The 17,157-nt window shown below is 41.7% G+C and overlaps 2 protein-coding genes across 4 annotated transcripts; one reads left to right on the top strand and one right to left on the bottom strand.

Annotated features, from left to right (window-relative positions):
- Positions 1 to 81: 81 nt before the first annotated feature.
- Positions 82 to 7,198, bottom strand: si:ch211-154o6.3 (uncharacterized protein LOC563854 homolog). Its single transcript, XM_061049253.1, has 13 exons — positions 6,903 to 7,198; positions 5,409 to 5,527; positions 4,745 to 4,986; positions 4,290 to 4,413; positions 3,909 to 4,030; positions 3,143 to 3,229; positions 2,823 to 2,912; positions 2,441 to 2,529; positions 1,531 to 1,753; positions 1,188 to 1,310; positions 907 to 1,072; positions 598 to 686; positions 82 to 418 (listed from the first exon to the last, which is right to left on the bottom strand). The coding sequence occupies exons 1-13, from the start codon at positions 6,990 to 6,992 to the stop codon at positions 321 to 323; spliced, it is 1,662 nt and encodes a 553-aa protein (XP_060905236.1). The 5' UTR covers positions 6,993 to 7,198; the 3' UTR covers positions 82 to 320.
- A 1,499-nt stretch (positions 7,199 to 8,697) lies between these two features.
- Positions 8,698 to 16,657, top strand: znf384b (zinc finger protein 384 b). 3 transcript variants are annotated; one of them, XM_061049247.1, is made up of 11 exons: positions 8,703 to 9,060; positions 10,374 to 10,441; positions 10,584 to 10,806; positions 11,289 to 11,402; positions 12,197 to 12,351; positions 12,441 to 12,532; positions 13,264 to 13,488; positions 14,605 to 14,772; positions 14,908 to 14,986; positions 15,077 to 15,235; positions 15,380 to 16,657. In XM_061049247.1, exons 2-11 carry the CDS (start codon positions 10,376 to 10,378, stop codon positions 15,761 to 15,763), a joined length of 1,665 nt encoding a protein of 554 aa, XP_060905230.1. In that variant the 5' UTR covers positions 8,703 to 9,060; positions 10,374 to 10,375; the 3' UTR covers positions 15,764 to 16,657. The 3 variants fall into 3 exon arrangements, with proteins under 3 accessions (XP_060905229.1, XP_060905230.1, XP_060905231.1); XM_061049246.1 differs by having other exon boundaries at positions 8,698 to 9,060; positions 15,077 to 16,657; XM_061049248.1 differs by lacking the exon at positions 13,264 to 13,488 and having other exon boundaries at positions 8,706 to 9,060.
- Positions 16,658 to 17,157: the final 500 nt, after the last annotated feature.

Below are 17,157 nucleotides of genomic sequence, written 5' to 3'. Positions count from 1 at the left end.
ACAGAGCGAGGCGAGCTGGTGTCTGAAGAAGAAGCAGGGTCAGGTTGATGTAAAAAAAAAAAAGACAACAAGAGAAGCAAATTTGGAGGCCAGAGTCACTCTGTGACAGCTTTATTGTATATGGAAATAATATTGACATAGAAAACAATCTGCTTACTCACACACACACACACACACACACACTCACTCACACTTTCTCCATCCATATGCTCCCTCTCTGACACTGTCACACTCCACTCGCCTCCCTCGCCATCACCCCTCCCTCTCAATTTCTGCTCCTGTCTGGAGGCGGTCGGGTCCTCGGCGTGAGAATCCGTCTCTCACTGAAGAACACAGCGTAGCCATGAGGCAGACCCTCCGTCCTCTGTGACATCACACCCACTGTCTCTTCCTTCATCGCCGTCTCTTTCTTCGTATTCTAAATTTGACAAGCAGGTCGAAAGGATTCGTCACGACACACATCTTCTATAATTAACATGATAGTTTAACAGCGATTCCACGGTTACTCATCGAGTATTTGTCAGTAAATGAAGACATGAAAAAGGTCTGGAATTACAGTGTGTGTGTGTGTGTGTGTGTGTGTGTGTGTGTGTGTACCATCAGTCTCCTCGTCATCCTCTGTGTCCCCCTCGGACTCCAGCGAGCAGGACTCCAATCGACTGTCTCTCCTGGCTGTGACATCACCCCTGAAACAATCATTCCTAACTTTATTTAACACCTAATACCGGCAGAAGTGTGTGTCAAGATATGTTAATCCAGTGGCATATTGAAAGTCCCAGTATAGTTTAAGAATTAGCAATGCTCGTGACCTTGGAGGAAATGATGAATATGCAAATAAGAAAAATGATTTAGTAGTTTAGACTGAAATCTTTTAAACCGAGTAGTATTGACACTTCTTGATCTCACCTCTGCTTTCCAGAGCTTGGGAGCTGCTCCCATACGATGAGGTCTCGACCTCCAGTTACCCACCGGTGGTCTCCGCTACCTGTGGTCCACGCCGCAAAGCATAGGACTCTGGTAGCATGGGGCCAGGTCAGAGAAGCCAGGTACCGACACTGAGGCAGAGAGAAGACTGGGGGGGCGGGGAGGGGGAAACAAAGTGGTTTCAATTTTTTCTTTAAGTGCTTTTCACTACTCAGAGTGGAGTGAAGACCTTGTGGTTGCACATGGTTTGCTCCGCGACTCACTGTTCAGCGAGCTCTCTCCATTTGCCACATCATAGCAGGAACCAATTAGGAGGCCTCCTGTCTGGTGAACACAATCTGTTACCCCGGTGATGCTGCTGTGATTGGTCAGTCTGGACATGGTTCCTGTGTTAATTGGACAGATGTTAGGTGGAAGGATTATGCAAATGTTCCTGCATCTGCCTTCAATTTTCAATCTTTCCATCTGACACGCACACGCACACCCACAGAAACACTCACACACACACACACACTCACACTCACACACACACACACACACACACACACACAGACAAACACACTCTCACACACACACACACACTGCCAGTCTAATTCCAGAGCTCACCGCTCCTCCAGTGCAGGTTCTTGAGCCAGGCTCGACCATGAGCCAGGAGCACTCGGTCGCCCCGCGGGCTGAGGGTCACGCGCCCCCCTGGCCCCCCTCCGCAGCCTGTCACCTCACTGCTCCAGTGGTGCAGCAGCCTCAGGGGGTCTCGATCCGAACAGCGGTTCTCCCACACAGACACCCCTCCCTCAGCGGAGCCGCTGAACACCAGCGGACCCTGAGACTGAGGAGGGCATGGGAGACACGGTTGTCATGGCGATACGAGTCTTTACCCAGCTTGTGCATGTGTGTGTGTGTGTGTGTGTGTGTGTGTGTGTGTGTGTGTGTGTGTGTGTGTGTGTGTGTGTGTGTGTTTGTAAATGGAGAAGTGTGTGAACTGTTTCAAAATGTACTTTTCTGCGCCACAGTTGGTTAGAAATGGATTGTGTGCTTTGCATGATAATCACAAAGAGGATGACAATGATGTGCTGCGCTTTAATGCTTCGGGCATATTTTGATGATTGCAAATTGAAAAAAGCAGTGCATTTGCAGCTCAGGATTTCAATATTCATAAAAAGCCTTTTTGCTCCAAATATGTACACTTTGCTCTATAATTTGCTGAGCCCCACAGCCAACATCTTCAATCAAATATCTCAGATTTTTGTTTTGCGGCAATAAACAAGAAAAAGCTGTGTGAGGATAAGAGTGAGGAAATATACCTTTTGGATTTTCCGGAGAAAAAGCTATTAAAAAATATAAAGTTTCGAACCCACTTTAGAGAGCTTTTACTCAGAGAGAAACATCGCCAGGGTTGTGCAAAACATCGCCAGGGTTGTGCAAAACATCCCCTCCCTAACAAAGTTGGTCATAACAAAAACAACTTGAGCTTCTAACATTACATGGCCAGTGCTATAGAGAGTGACCGACCCACCTGGATTGAGGTGACTGCTTCCTGGTGAGCGTTGATTGACTGGCAGTTCTCGAAAGTGTGCCAGCTCCAGGCTTGAACTTTCCCCCCGTCTGAGGGAGAGACAGAGTGTGAGGTTAACGTGAGCTGACAGCTGGCTGGCAGTCATTATTGTTGGTCACGGTTCGACACACCTGAGCCTGACTGCCCTACACTCTTTGCCTCCATCCTTCTGATTTAGCTTGGTGGCCCTACTACACACACACACTAACTCCCTGGAAGGGGACTGCAGTGTGAGATTCAAGCATATATACAAGAAAACATACATGCACAGGAGTACAGAAAAGGTTAAAAAAAAATATATGATGTGATTAACTACCTTTTATTCCCACACAAAAAAACCCACCTGACCCAGTGATGATGTAGCCGTCTTCCTCTGGCACAAAACAGAGCGCAGTCACAGCGTTGAATGTGTATATCGACTTCACACACTGCCCTGAAGGTAACAGGGAAGAAAATACTCATTTAATTACCAGAACACTAACTACAAGTCACACAGACATTTATTGATTACAAAGCATGTGCACACGTGTTTCCAAGTCAGCGCCCTGAGGCTCCATCAAGTTTAATAAAACACGTATACAACTTTACTATGTGTGTGTGTGTGTGTGTGTGTGTGTGTGTGTGTGTGTGTGTGTGTGTGTGTGTTTGTGTGGTTAAGCGTACCAATGCTCAGGGCCCAGATCTTCACATAGCAGTCTGCTGAGCCGCTCAAAATAAATCTCTCCTTGTCGGACAGAGACAGGGACCGGGCTGGCGAGAGGGCAAACACAGACAAAAGAGCAGGAGGGGAAAGAGGAGGAGGATGAGAACAAGTATGTGGAGGAGAAGGAAGGAACGGGGATCAGAGACAAGCGAGAGGGAGAGGAGAGGACAAAATAGATTAAGCCGAGAGGGAAGCTGTAAATAAGTGATGATGTACAAAATGAAGAAAGAGACAGATTGTGGGGAAGAGGCGAAGACAGAGACAGGATTTAAGAAAAAAATAGAAACAAATAATTATATTGATGTACACAGTGTGACTAAAGCAGCATCATTCATGTGACGCAAACTCGACTTTGTATTTTAAGTTGGGGTGTGTGTGTGTGTGTGTGTGTGTGTGTGTGTGTGTGTGTGTGTGTGTGTGTGTGTGTGTGTGTGTGTGTGTGTGTGTGTGTGTGTGTGTGTGTGTGTGTGTGTGTGTGTGTGTGTGTGTGTGTGTGTGTGTGGGGGGTGTGGGAGGGGAGACGTTGGAGTTCAAGTGATGGAGGGCTGCCTGCTTCAGACAGACAGCAAGCTCTCTAAAGTGTCTGCTGAGGTTATCTCTCACTGGGCTTGATCTGATGAACTGCTCCTATAATTACCAGACTGCAGGACACAAGAATTACTCAGCTGTAGTACATGTAAGAACTTGTGTGTGTGTGTGTGTGTTTGAGTGTATGCGAGTCCTCACCCAGCCTCCTGCAGTACTCAGGAGGAGGAGCAGACAGACAGGTGACCCCACCAGTGTGACCCCCCAGGTTCTTGTGCTCCGTTGCTGTGGGAACGTGCCACACCTTCACTGTCGTATCTCGGCTTAGAGGACAAGGAGGGTAGGAGCGGGGATGGGAAGGTAAAAAATGCAGTTACAGTGAGTCAGAGGAGGCAGCGTAAGCAAGCAAAGTTAAAAGACGTTAAGCGGAACTCGCTAGAGATTTGCAGCGAGCAGCCGGGTGGGGGTAGAAAAACAAATACATGTCAGACAGCGAGGGAGAAAGCAGGAGCATATTAAGGGATAAATTAGGCGAAGTGTTCACTTTGCACATCCATTATGCAAATCGAGGCCTCGCTTTACCTTCCAGAAACAACTAGGTTGTCAACAGCAACCACGCAGGTGACTATGTCATTGTGGCCCTCCAACAGCCTCAAGCGGAACTTCGCCTTCTCCCAAGACGACTGCAGGGATGAAAATTCTGCTTCTGCAAGAGAAAAATTATTTGTGCAATTAGCAATGTTGCCTCATCAGCGCCCCAGCTTGTTCATCTACACACTTCTTCAATATGGATTAGTTTGCTGAGGCGAAGGGTGGCGCTAATTTAGCTCCAAGGAAGCAACGCCTGCGTCTCGTCTTCAGGGAAACAAGAGCAGTCTGTTGGTTTAAACACTGGCAGACATATGAGCGTATTCGGACTCCTCAGGGCATTAATGTATAATCTCATTTTAGATGTTAATCACAAATTAGGGCACTGCATTGTACTTTTAACTGTAATAACAATGTTATAACAGCTACTGTTTTTAAAATTAGCCCACCTTCCTGTTGCACTAGCCTCTGGTTGTCAGAGCCCGGACTGCCTCCTGACACGTCTGGGCTGTGAGCTGACACCTCGGCAGGCTCTGTCCTCTCCTGCCGTCTACCTGTCTCTGCTCCCCCTCCTGTCTTTCTCGGCCTGGCAGCCGGCGCTGGCGTTTCTCGAGGTCTGGACTCCTCTTCTCCCTTAAGGATCTTGGAGGCTGGAGGCGTTTGTGATGGAAGGGCCTCGGGGGCATCCTCCCTGTGCCAGTGCAGAAAGCAAGAGCTGAATGAATAATCAAGATGCAAACTGCACACAACATCCTACCTGTGGAGGAAGTCGCACACAAACAAAAACATTACTCCTTAATGAGCCGGGTTTTAGAAAGAATGCTTGTGTTTCATTCGGGTAGAAGAGGAGGAGGAGCTTTAATAGGGGGGAATGACACCCCTGACTGATATTTACATGACACATGTTGAACTGTAGAAAGTTCCCTTTTTTGTTCAAGCGTGACAGCATTTGACTCAAAGTATGTTTGGTTAGTCATACAAAAAGATCAAAGGCTTCAGAGTGAATGTTGTTGCTTTTGAAGAATTATGCACCCCAACCCCCCCCCACACACACACACACACACACACACACTCCCTCCCTCCCTTGCTTGTACCTCTCCCTCACTTCCTTACACTTGTCTTTTCATCTTCTCCTCTTTTCCGTCTCCCACAATCCCCAGAGTTTGCTGCGGGCCAGAAAGCTGCAGCTGAAGCTCAGCCAATCTGGAACGCAGCTCCGCCTTCCTGGAGATCTGAGAGGGGAGAAGGCACGAGATTGGTTGTAAACCAAGCTGCTAAATCCACAAGTTGTTTATATGGACAACCAACATGCTCAGACTGTCGAGATTTATTAGGCTGCTACTGGCAACACACATAGAACTCCTGCCTTAATGTGAGTAATGAAACATGTCCAAATTAGTGAATCAAGCATCTCTCCTTGACATCAAGGGATGTTTACTTCTGCTAAAGGAGCACTCTGCCAATTTGACACAAACAGATCTAATATTTGATTGTGAAAACACTTCTATCATGTGTTTTGTGGCTCAATTAGATCTATGTTTGACCTGTGAAAATACTCATGTTAATGTAATAATGATGTCATAGAGGTTATCTTGCATTAGGCTACAATTCCATAAGAAACAAGTGTCATGGAGTTTATTATATTGGGGCAAATAGTGAAAAGGTAGCATCTAACAACGGTAAGACTCACATACAGTACTTGTCACTAAATGGATTCAGTTACAACAGCGAGCTTTAAGACAAAAATGTGAAATCCTATGTTCGCAGCTTTCATTTGTAGATAAGTTATTGTAATTATGTTGAACTCTACTTTAAAGAGATTTAGTTTTGGTTTTATTAAACATTCATTAATTGGTCATTTTAGTGTCTTTCGCGATAATACAATTTAGGATATGAAACTTACAAAATAAAGCATAACAGAAGTTGTCACCACAATCACTACAAACTCAGGTTGTAGGTGTGAGCATGGCCAGCCTTACATTTCACTTCCTAACAGTGAATGCAAGGGGTAGTTCTGTCAAGAAAATACACTTTTGTAGGGCATGGCCATAACTTATAGCATTCAGATTCTGCCCTTTCACACAGTGAAACTCTCCTGATCATTATTTTGCCTGATGCACTCAGCTCAGAGTCTGGGCTTCTGATCTCTCACATTCCTAAGGCAAAAACTGTCAAATTATTCATCCCAACTTTATCTTTAATTCATGCTAATCACATATTTTTTCTTCTTTAAGAGAGCAAAATTGTTACTTCTAGTTTAAGAAGCCTAACTTCAAAACTTCATAACGCCATTAAAATGTCATCTTTATTTAACCAAGTGAGCTTGAATACTTTGTGCCATATCTGATGTGCTGTGATAAGCCTACTTCAATGCGCTGTTTTAATATGCAACTCTACCTTTCCAGCTGATCTTCAACGTGTCTTGGTGAAGATTTGTTCTTGAGTTTTTATTTAAATTTAAGTCATGTCTGTGCTTTAGTGAAGTCTGAGCTGCAGTCACAACCCGGTTTCACACCAAAGGGGAAATCTTTTCAGGCTTTGCCAGAGTCAAACAGGTTACACAGATCATATTAATAGGAGGGGAAAGGAAGATAAGTGTTCCCGTACCTTGAACCTCTCTTCTGAGGTAAGACTGATTTTTATTTCCAGATTTTCAATCTGTCTTAACTTCTTCTGCAGCTTCCTCACCTCCCCCATTTGAAGCTCCGGGCTTGGCTAAAGCGCCGCAGGTTATGAAAAAAACAACTTAAAACGAACTGGCAGAGTCTCAAAACGTCAAAGACACAACATTTCTCATTTATGAAAAGTCTGGAGAGGATTAAATAAATAAAGACGTATCCAGCGGCTCAGCGCTATGTTTGAGAGACGTGTCGCCGGATGTTTACGGCGGAGTAGACGTGTAGTACTGTCCATACAGCGCCACCATGTGGGCCGTGAGAGAACTGCCTTCAGAAACACTTTACATGCCGAGACATTTTTAAATACATGTAACGATTCCCTGGGCACCACGGGAACACGTTATCGTTTGTGCATTTAAATCTCCGATGTTTCATGAATACACAAAGTCTTGCTAATGTAAAATAATCCCGTCAACTGTCGAGCTCTGCTGCATTTAAGTGCCAGTCAACTGGCTCGTATTTTAAAGACTCCAAGTCGTGAGACTGAAAAAAAAAACTAAAGCTCCACTTTATAAAGTGCTACAGAGTGGATCAAAATCAAAGAAGGAAAATGAAAACCATGAATACTTCTATATATAAACTAATGCAAAGGTTTTTGTTCTACTCCATAATCACTCCACTCTGTATTAAAAAGTCTAAGATAAGATAAGATAATCCTATCCCACAACGGGGAAATTTACATAGGCTATAGGCTACTTCTGATTAGTTCATTGGCAAGTTAAAAGCATAAAGTGTGTAACAAATCTTATACTATCAACTTTTGTGAAGGCAGTCCATAAACGTTTTACTTTTTTGCAAAACAATTTTAATGGAACTTGTTTTGTTCCAATAATAAAAACCAACAATAGGAGTACTGTGTTGAAAAGCAATGTGTGACAATGTTTGGTATACCAAAGGTTTATTGTGCCATTGAAAAAAAAAAAAAAAAACAGTAAGTGCATATGTGCTGCATCCTCTAAGTGTCTTTGTCACTGCCATAACATTAAAAAATAAAATATACTTCTTATTTATTAACAGAAGAACATTGAAAATCCATAAATTGTCACATTTGAGAATCAGTAAGCATTGAATATTTGGCATTCATTTTGGCACTTTATCTAAAATAGCTGAAATTATGAATTGATTATCAAGATAGTAGTCAAACTTTTCTCAACCTGATTAATCAAATAAACATTGAAGCTACGAAGTGGGCGTTGTTTGGCCTTAAAAATACCACAATAACCTTTTTTTTTCTTTGGCAAACGTGTTGGATTAAAAACAATTTTTCTATCTCCAGGGCCTCTCTCCAGGCTGGATTACCAATGGGGCAATAGCATTGGCTGCAGGGTGTTGGATAGCGGGGGTCCCATGGCGCTTTAATTCAATCCTCCACGGAACCCTAGGCTTTTGGAGGCTCCCCCAGGTAATCCATCCATGCTTGGGAGACGACACGAGTTTACAATACCCTACAATTATTCATCTTGAGTATAGTATGTATAGCCTACAGTGATCATTTCATGTTACACATCTTCTATTCACAGGAATACACAATACACCTTTCAAGAGTACATTTGCATATTTTTGGGGGAAAGTTCGTTAAGAGGACAAATGCGCAATATGAGGGTGGCATTTATATTGAAGGGAAATCTGGTAGAGTGATAAATAATTTTGTCAATGCCCTGACAACCTCTTTGACTGTGTTGCTTCCGACGGCATGTGAATGCGGCATTTCTGGCTTGAGGCTCAAACGAAACCAATTAGACCAAAAGTCCTGTTTTTATGTGGTTCAAGTCCGCGGAGATTCACAATTTAGCTGCTGTTTTACGGATACAAATCGACAAATTAATACGATTTCAAGAAAGTTAGCAGTCCACCAGCACAGGAAGTGACATCAAACTACACTCTTCTTTGTCTGACGACCTTATCCGGAGGAAGTGAAGCTTTAGATGAGGCAGCTACTTCACTGGGAGAAAAAAAAAACTGAAAAAAATTGCCAAGAGGGGAAAAAACTTTGCTGGTTTGGAGGAATTTGGGCCGATTGAAAAACCGTTTCCTAGGAGTCTTGGTCCAGGGGAGTCCCGGGGAGGGAGACGAATTCGCCGTAACCGGTAAACGCCACTATTCTTCATGCATTCGGTTGTAATTTTTTGGTAGGTTTGCATGACTCCGCTGTCGTCTCTCCACCCGTCTCCACAGCCGGAAGTCTGCGAGGATTGTCTATCGGTTTTTTTCTTTTCGCTGCAGTTTTTTTTTTATCCTTTGGTTTTTTTTTGCATTTGCTTGTTATTTTTTTTCAAAGCAGGAGGGCACTACAGACACACTGTGCTGTCTGCTAGCTAACTGTATGTAAATCAGCGCGTCGGGCCTGATTAACTACAACATGAAAGGAACCGAAATGGAGTCCTTGTGTTTAGCTGCTGCTTTTTGTAAACACTGTGACTATATAATCTTTGGTATTTTTTTTTAAAGTGAGCGATAGTCGGTAGTAGGTCTACATTCAATGTAATGTAAGTCTGTCGAGTCAACTTTAACATTAGCTGAGAAGTTGAACCTGCTGTATATACCATTATGTCATTACAGTACTGTAACTTGGCGCTAAAAACCATTAAAGCCATTTGTTACAGTTCCATCGCACATCGGAAGTTAAAAATTACATCACATAGACGATAGCATTAACATTTATGGAGTTAGTATTTACTTTATTGTATTAGTATTTATTTTAATATACATTTTATTTTAACATATACATAGTTGAATATCTCTTTTAAGCTTGTCAATTTTTTATTAATTTTCTTATATTATTTTGTTTCCCGAAGGGTTGGCATTACCTGCCACAGATTCAATGTGTGCCAATAAGTTTGCACTACTTTAATTATATGCCTTTTCAACACAGTGGAAATGTTGAGTGTTGTAAATAAAACATAGTTGGGACTGTGTGGTTGAAACTATTTATCTTATTGCTGTTTTCTCTCAAAGCACTTCAATCGAAAATGGAATTGTATTAGGCCACATACAAATTAATAAAACAATTCTAATCTGAGAGAAACCAAATACCTCTATCTACATACAGTATGGTATATGAGCTGGAGGAGTTAATTTCGACCAATTTTACAATTAAATCTATCCAGTTTGGTGTTCAGCTAATCAAAATTGGAAATGTAGGTTTGTATTACCTACATGTGTAAACAAAACTTGTTTGCCAACATGTGTCAGTTTACATTTGTGGGTTGAGTTAAATATTTGGATCACAAAATGTAGTGTTGTGTTTAGATACAATTCTTACTGTGCCTAGAACTGTTATGGCCTGTGCAAGTTTGTGTATGTGTTTGTAGTATTTCTATGACATTGTACAAAGTAACCAGGGGTTGTACTAATGAGGTAATTACAGGAATTAATAAAAGCTGCTTTTGTGTCATTGCAGAAATGATGGAAGACTCTCACTTCAATTCATCATACTTTTGGTCTCCAATCCCCACTGTATCAGGACAGGTATGTCTGGAGTAAAAATCAAGAGTTTGTCATTTCTTAATGATTCATATAAGATGTATCTTTTTTGAGGAGTGTAATGGGAGTTTAAGAAAAAGATTAACAGTCTAGTTGATCAAGTGAAACATGTCCTTTCTACTGACAGATTGAAAATGCCATGTTCCTGAACAAAGTGAAAGAGCAACAGGAAAAGAATGCTTGCTTCTCTCCGTCTCCTGCATCACACTACCAAACCGCTCTTCTCACCATCCCCACTCATGGGACAAAAACAGATGGAGGAGGGCAGGTTGGGAGTGTGGCACAACTCCACCCTCCTCACAGCACCCAGAACATGCTGTCTGTCCCCTCCACGGGCATCATGACAGCAGGTGAGTCAGTGTCTGCGTAGCGAGAAGCCTCTGGGTCTCTCTCAGTGGGAGACTGTTCCTGTTTATTCCGTGATACATTTTAAATAATATCTTACAAAAGTAAAGTTTCTCATCTGAACCACATCAAAGGTTTAGGCTGGATTAAGAACTCATGACTTTAACTCTAAACTATAGGAATCAGTGATGTACTCAATTGTTAAGTTGATGAGAACAAATTAAATCTGAGTCACATGGGACCTCAAAGCTCCACAATGGGCTAAGGGTAGGTGCCAGAATAACAATTCTGTGTCCTAATTCATGCTACAACCTCAGGGCTTTCTACAAACCGTGGAGAAGAAGTGCTGTGCTATTACACTCTTTTCTAGCACTAGCCAAACACCTCTGGCTAGTAGATCGCTTCATAGTATGAAACAGTATGTGAAAAAGTGAATACTAACAGTCTGATTGCTGTCCTTTTTTTTTTTCTGTGACTTTCTCTGAAGCGGGTCTGGTCATCACAACTCCTCAGGGAACATTAGTGTCACCCACCTCGTCTCAGTCATTTGTCTCTGGTCACCCAGCAACGACCATGATTGTTTCAGCACTCCATTCTGCAGGTAAATCACACACAGAAATAAACCCATGCCATATGTCTCTCTGGGTTGTGACAACAACTACAGCTCAGACTAAAGAAGTACAGTTTAACTTGCCCCATTCAGTCTGCATGTCAAAGTGTCCTTGGGAAAGTCAGTGAACCCGAGGGGGCGCCTGAAGGCATTGTCTTACCTGGAATTGTTTTTTTTAAACGACAATGTTAACTGTTTTTTGTCGTTGTCTTTATATACACTTATGTGCAATTATCCTTTTAGTCCTTCAATGAGCAGAAGAACCAAAAACAAGAAGAAGAAAATCAATTGTTTTGTAATCCATTAAGTTGTTGTAAAGATTTGTAACATGGCCGCCCCTGTTGTCTTTTCTGAGTGTCATTTTCACTATGTTCAGGCCATGGTATGAGAGAAATATAAAGAGGTTTTGTTCACTTGTCTTTTTATAAAATCTCTGAGCAACAGCCCAGTTCTCTTCTCTTCAGGCACATACTGTTTTCAGCAGTTGCATAAATCAGGGAAAATTAGCAACTTTTAATTTAATGACTTATCCGGGCGGTGCCAGTGACTAATTGTTCTTCACTTTTAAATTAATCAGTTTTCCTTAAAAAGAAATGTATCCTTCACATCCTGTCACAGCATGCCAATAAATGATTGGTGTGTTTGTGCATTCTTATTTATTTAAAGTTGTTTACATCATTACTAGGAGCTTTATGTTTAAATATCTAATAAGAAATAGCTTAGTTTATACTGATTTTCTTTGTCCTACCTTGTTTGAATGTACTTAACACTTGATTCATTTGTAGACAGAAAAGAAGGCGATGGGTCTTCCCATGTGGTCGTGATGCCTGCGGCCTCCAAGCGAGGCAGGAAAAAAAAGACGGCACTTTCCAGGGTCGGTGGGATGGGTGGAACAGGAAATGAAACGCTAATACTGGCTCACCTGACAGCTGGCGGACAGGTAAGAATTCAAAAAGGGAAGAGATTCTGACAGAGAACTATCGGTAATAAACAGGATGATAAGTAAACTTTGAATACTATTTTTGACAGTTGGCGTCTTTGCAACATCATACTGGAGACCCATATGACCTGTCAAATGAAGAGGAAGACCACGGCACAAAAGATAGCACTAAGACCTACAGGTACAGTGTCAAAATACACCTGCTGTGCATCCCTGTTTCGCCTTGCGCTAGCTACTGAATGTAAGCACATCTCTTGCTCTGTGTCCTGATACAATCAGCATAGAGAAGACCAGCTTGTGTAGATGAGCTTGGCTGGCTTGATTAAAAAATATCTGAAACACACAGACACACACTCCTTTGATTGCCCTTCACTGCATGTTGTGGCAGAACATGCCTGCTCCTGTAGAGAATAGTTGATTCCTTCCCCTAATGTATTTGAGCTACAAATACATCAGTGCTTCATAGATGCTCTTTTTGTTTCCGCACACTGGACATGAATTACTACCTGGTCGCTACTGTCCTCTTTGTCTTTGTATTGCATGCTCTTGGAGTTGTAAACTCTCAAGCACTCTTTTTACTTTTTCAAGTATCTTAATACCTCTCCGTACAACTTATCCTGTGTTCACACGTCTTCTACATTTGATTTACCCCCCCCCCCCCCCCCCCCCCCTTCTTGCTTGCATTTATATATCTTACATGATCCTTTTTTCCTTTTTATTTTGAGTTTCATTTTCCATCATTTCTCATTTCTTCTGGGTCAATGCTTCCTTCCCCTGTCTCCTTCTTGTCCTTTTTACTTTCTTCCAACTCTCTCTCTTCTGTTTACTTTTCTATATATGTGTCCCTCTCCTTCCTTCTTGTTCTGTCCGTCCTGGCCCCCCCTCCCCAATTCTGTGTCTCTCCGCCTGTAGGTGCCGGATGTGTGCGGCGACCTTCCTCAGTAAGTCTGACATGCAGATCCACTCCAAGTCGCACACAGAGGCCAAACCTCACAAGTGTCCTCACTGCGCCAAGTCATTCGCCAACTCCAGCTACCTGGCCCAGCACATCCGCATCCACAGCGGGGCCAAGCCTTACACCTGCTCCTACTGCCAGAAATCTTTCAGGCAGCTCAGTCATTTACAGCAGCACACACGGTACTGCAGACCCCACCTCCCAGCTACCAACCCCAAACCCCCTGTCCTTTAACTTACTCTGCAAAGTGACTTTTAGAAGCCCAGACTCCTTTTTTCTTCCTCCTGGGGAAGAGGATGGAGTGGTGTGCAGATGCTTATTTCACAGCCATTTAATGTTGGCATGCTAACAGTTCCATCCAGAAGTGACCTTTTCAGAAAAATGGAAGTCAAATGATATCTTTCTAAGTTCACATGTTTTCATAATTTATACCATCATATGAATGGGCATTTGAAATGCATGGAGCTCTGTTATATTCATTGATATAATGAGCATATTTTGCCCATTCTTTCTTTTTTCATTTGTGACTTTGCTTCTCTTTGTGTAGCTTGCATTGCATTTTTTTCTTTTATGTTTTTTTTTTTTCTTTTTGTCTGCATGTTCTGTCATTTCTTCTGCCAGTGCCTCCCAAACACACACAACTCACATATACAGAATAAGAAATACATGTCCAAATACAGACTTTGTTCCATTGTGCTTCCCATTCAAACTGTCCAGTTATTGTCTGGTATACTTCCTTGTCGATGCTTTTTTTTCTTGCTTTCTCCATTGAATGGTAAATTACTACAGAAATCCTTTGTTACCATGCTTTGCTTTCCTGCTCTCTGCATTCATTTGATTCTAGTCGTCCTGTTGCTTTTCTTCTTGGCTTGTCTCTTTCATCAAATTATTTGAAAGAAGTTTGTGGCGGCACAAACTAAACAAACTAACTAAATGGGTGCATTTATAAGACCATTCAGCAAAATTATTACATTCAACATATCTTTTTCTTCTTGACTTCCAAATCACCCAGAGCAGAATGACATGCATGAAAGGACAGTGTCATAATAATTCACACTCTTGCTTTGTCACTTTGTGATTGAGTGAATTTTAGAGGTTAATGTTTATATAATATAATAATAATTTGTAACTGATACTAAGTGGCAACATTTTGTTTGAGTTAATTTTTCTGTGCTTCAATCTGACAGGTTTTGATAAATTGAGATGATCATTTTCTATACTTTCATACACATTAACAGATGTTTTTTTTCAGTATACCATAACTATCTGTTTTTCTTTCTCATATCTGCCCTCATCAGGAACCACACAGAGTCGAAGCCTCACAAGTGTCCACATTGTACCAAGTCATTTGCCAACTCAAGCTACCTGGCCCAACATGTCCGCATACACACCGGAGTGAAACCTTACTCCTGCTCGTACTGCCAAAAGAGCTTTAGACAGCTCAGTCACCTTCAGCAGCACAACAGGTAAGTCAATCACTGGTCTTGGGTTTCTCACTTGCCTTAGCGTCTTCCTGCGCTCAGATAGATCACTATGAAAGTGCTAGGAGTCTGTGAATGTATATACATATGTTTTTTTTTGTTTTTTTTTATTCAATCCAGGATCCACACAGGAGATCGTCCCTATAAGTGTTCACATCCAGGCTGTGAGAAATCTTTCACACAACTTTCAAATTTACAGGTGTGTGACAGTTTTTAGTTTCTTGTTCATGTAATGTTATTATCTGGAGAGCCCTTTGCTGTATTGTGAAACCTTTCTTTCTAATTATAGTCTCATCGACGTCAACACAACAAGGACAAGCCCTACAAGTGCACCAATTGCAATAAAGGATATGTAGATTCAGCAAGTCTGGAGGTGCACATGTCCACACACACTGTCAAACACGCAAGGATCTACTCCTGTGGGCTCTGCAACCGTACTTATACCTCAGTAAGATCGATGTCCTTTTCTGAAGCGCATTTCTGCATGAAAAACTATGAATTGCCTCTCTGGTGTCAGACAACTGGCAGCTACTTTATACCATGTAGTCATGTGTCCACTGTTTCCCCTCTACCTATCCTCTCTTCATCTCAGGAGACGTATCTGGTGAAACACATGGAGAAACACAACCCAGACCAGTTGAGTGCAGCAGCAGCACGGTCGACACAACAGAACCACAACCACAACCAAAGCCAGGCCCAGGGTCAGACTGTTGCTCAGGGCCAGGTGGAAAACGAAGAAGGAGGAGCGAGCCGACTAGGGGGAGCTGGGAGTGGAGGAGGCCAGCAGGGGCAGAGCCAGAGCAACTACCCCCAAACAGAAACCATCTCCTGCCCATTTGACCTGCACCAGTATAAAACAGTCTCTGCCAGTGACATCCAGTACAAACCAGTCAGTGTAGCGGATCTAACTTCCCACAAGGACCTCTGTCTCACTGTGTCGGCCTCCACCATTCAAGTGGAGCACCTCAACTCTTAGAGTTTTATAAGAGGAATGAGTTTGGGCGGTGGGGAAGCGGAATATTGTTTTGAAATATGGAGGATGAAGAAAAAAAGCAATAATTAAATGATAAAGGAACTTTAAAACACAAAAGACTGTGCCTGAACAATGGTTTGAGACTAACAGGATAAGCAGTGTGGTAACACAGTTTACTGAAGATTTTGTTGAAAATTTTTTTTTTTTTTTTTTTCTGCCTTGTTTTTTCCCCCGTTGCTAACCTGTTCCTGTCGGAGTAGAAAATAGATCAAAAGATTGCAATAAAGTATCTTTCAGTCCATCACAGTGATGGTTTTATGATAGGGAAAATACTCAAAGAGACATTGCTTCTCTTTATTGTTTTATCACTTCAGATTCAGTCAAATCAATCTAAGGCCTGTCTGTTTCAGAAAATTGGCAATCGACTGTGAAGGTACATTTTTATACTTTCGTACAAAGACTTTTGGTGTTTTTTTCTAAATGTTAAAACCTCTGCAATGTTGTAAAATAAATTCCTGAAATGAAATAATACTTTCTAACCATAAAAGGGACATCAATGTTATTTCCTTTTCAGAAAAGAAAAAAATAGCAGTCAAGTATATATACTTATATACAACCAGTTTATAAAGTATGATTGTTCGTTTAAAGGATGAGGTGATCCTTATAACCCATTTAGACCCATTGGTGTGATTCACATGGCCTTTGGGCCATACTGAGTCTGTTCATGTTTCATGTAATCCTACTGTACAGCTTTGTGTGTATGTCCTAAAAGTAATGTTATCCAAATGTGTTGCTATTATACTTCCACAATAAGAATGTGTATAATATTTCTTTACACACATACCACACACACATGTTTTTTTCCCAGCTTAAAATACAATAAACCCTCAGAAATTACTTTCATTGGAATTTTTTCAGATTCAGTAAATGCTTTATTAATTACGGTAGATTTTCCTGAAGCACTACACTGACTTCAAATTAATACAAGATATTCAAATAAAGAATGAAGAACTATTCATAAATACTCAAAAAATACAAACACTTGACATTTTCAAAGCTTTGAAAAAAAAACATGTGAAACCTATTTTTACAGAAAAACTATCGACTACATTTTTGTGCTATAAACCTAATGGATAACATAATCTGTTACTTCTGCCTGTGTAACTCATGGTATCAATGTTGGTATTGTGCACCCAAATGTATTTATTGTTTTAAGCATGTCTGCTCTGCTGGAATGTGCAAATAGTAGTGCGGTGTTTACAAAAGTGGCCTGTACCATTAGAGAGGAGGGGTTTAATGAAAGTATTACCAGCATTATTACGGTACCGGGGTTTTTTTAACATACAAGGTGGTTACATGGCGCAAAACGTGTTCTTAATATGATTGCTTAATGAAGG

This window comes from Labrus mixtus, chromosome 11, assembly GCF_963584025.1.
Source record: "Labrus mixtus chromosome 11, fLabMix1.1, whole genome shotgun sequence".
In the NCBI taxonomy this organism is placed as follows: domain Eukaryota; kingdom Metazoa; phylum Chordata; class Actinopteri; order Labriformes; family Labridae; genus Labrus; species Labrus mixtus.
Note: the sequence above shows the minus strand (reverse complement) of the source record. Positions and strands in the feature narration are given on the sequence as shown.

Bases quoted from the DNA above. Each gene is read 5' to 3' on its own strand.
- si:ch211-154o6.3 (XM_061049253.1), bottom strand. From the start codon at position 6,992: ATGGGGGAGGTGAGGAAGCTGCAGAAGAAGTTAAGACAGATTGAAAAT. The intron at 4,987-5,408 runs GTAAGGAAGTGA...GCACTGGCACAG, and splicing joins GAGAAGATGAAAAGACAAGT to GGAGGATGCCCCCGAGGCCC. The intron at 1,754-2,440 runs GTGGGTCGGTCA...TGCCCTCCTCAG, and splicing joins AAGCAGTCACCTCAATCCAG to TCTCAGGGTCCGCTGGTGTT.
- znf384b (XM_061049246.1), top strand. From the start codon at position 10,376: ATGATGGAAGACTCTCACTTCAATTCATCATACTTTTGGTCTCCAATC. The intron at 10,442-10,583 runs GTATGTCTGGAG...TTCTACTGACAG, and splicing joins TCCCCACTGTATCAGGACAG to ATTGAAAATGCCATGTTCCT. The intron at 11,403-12,196 runs GTAAATCACACA...ATTCATTTGTAG, and splicing joins TTCAGCACTCCATTCTGCAG to ACAGAAAAGAAGGCGATGGG.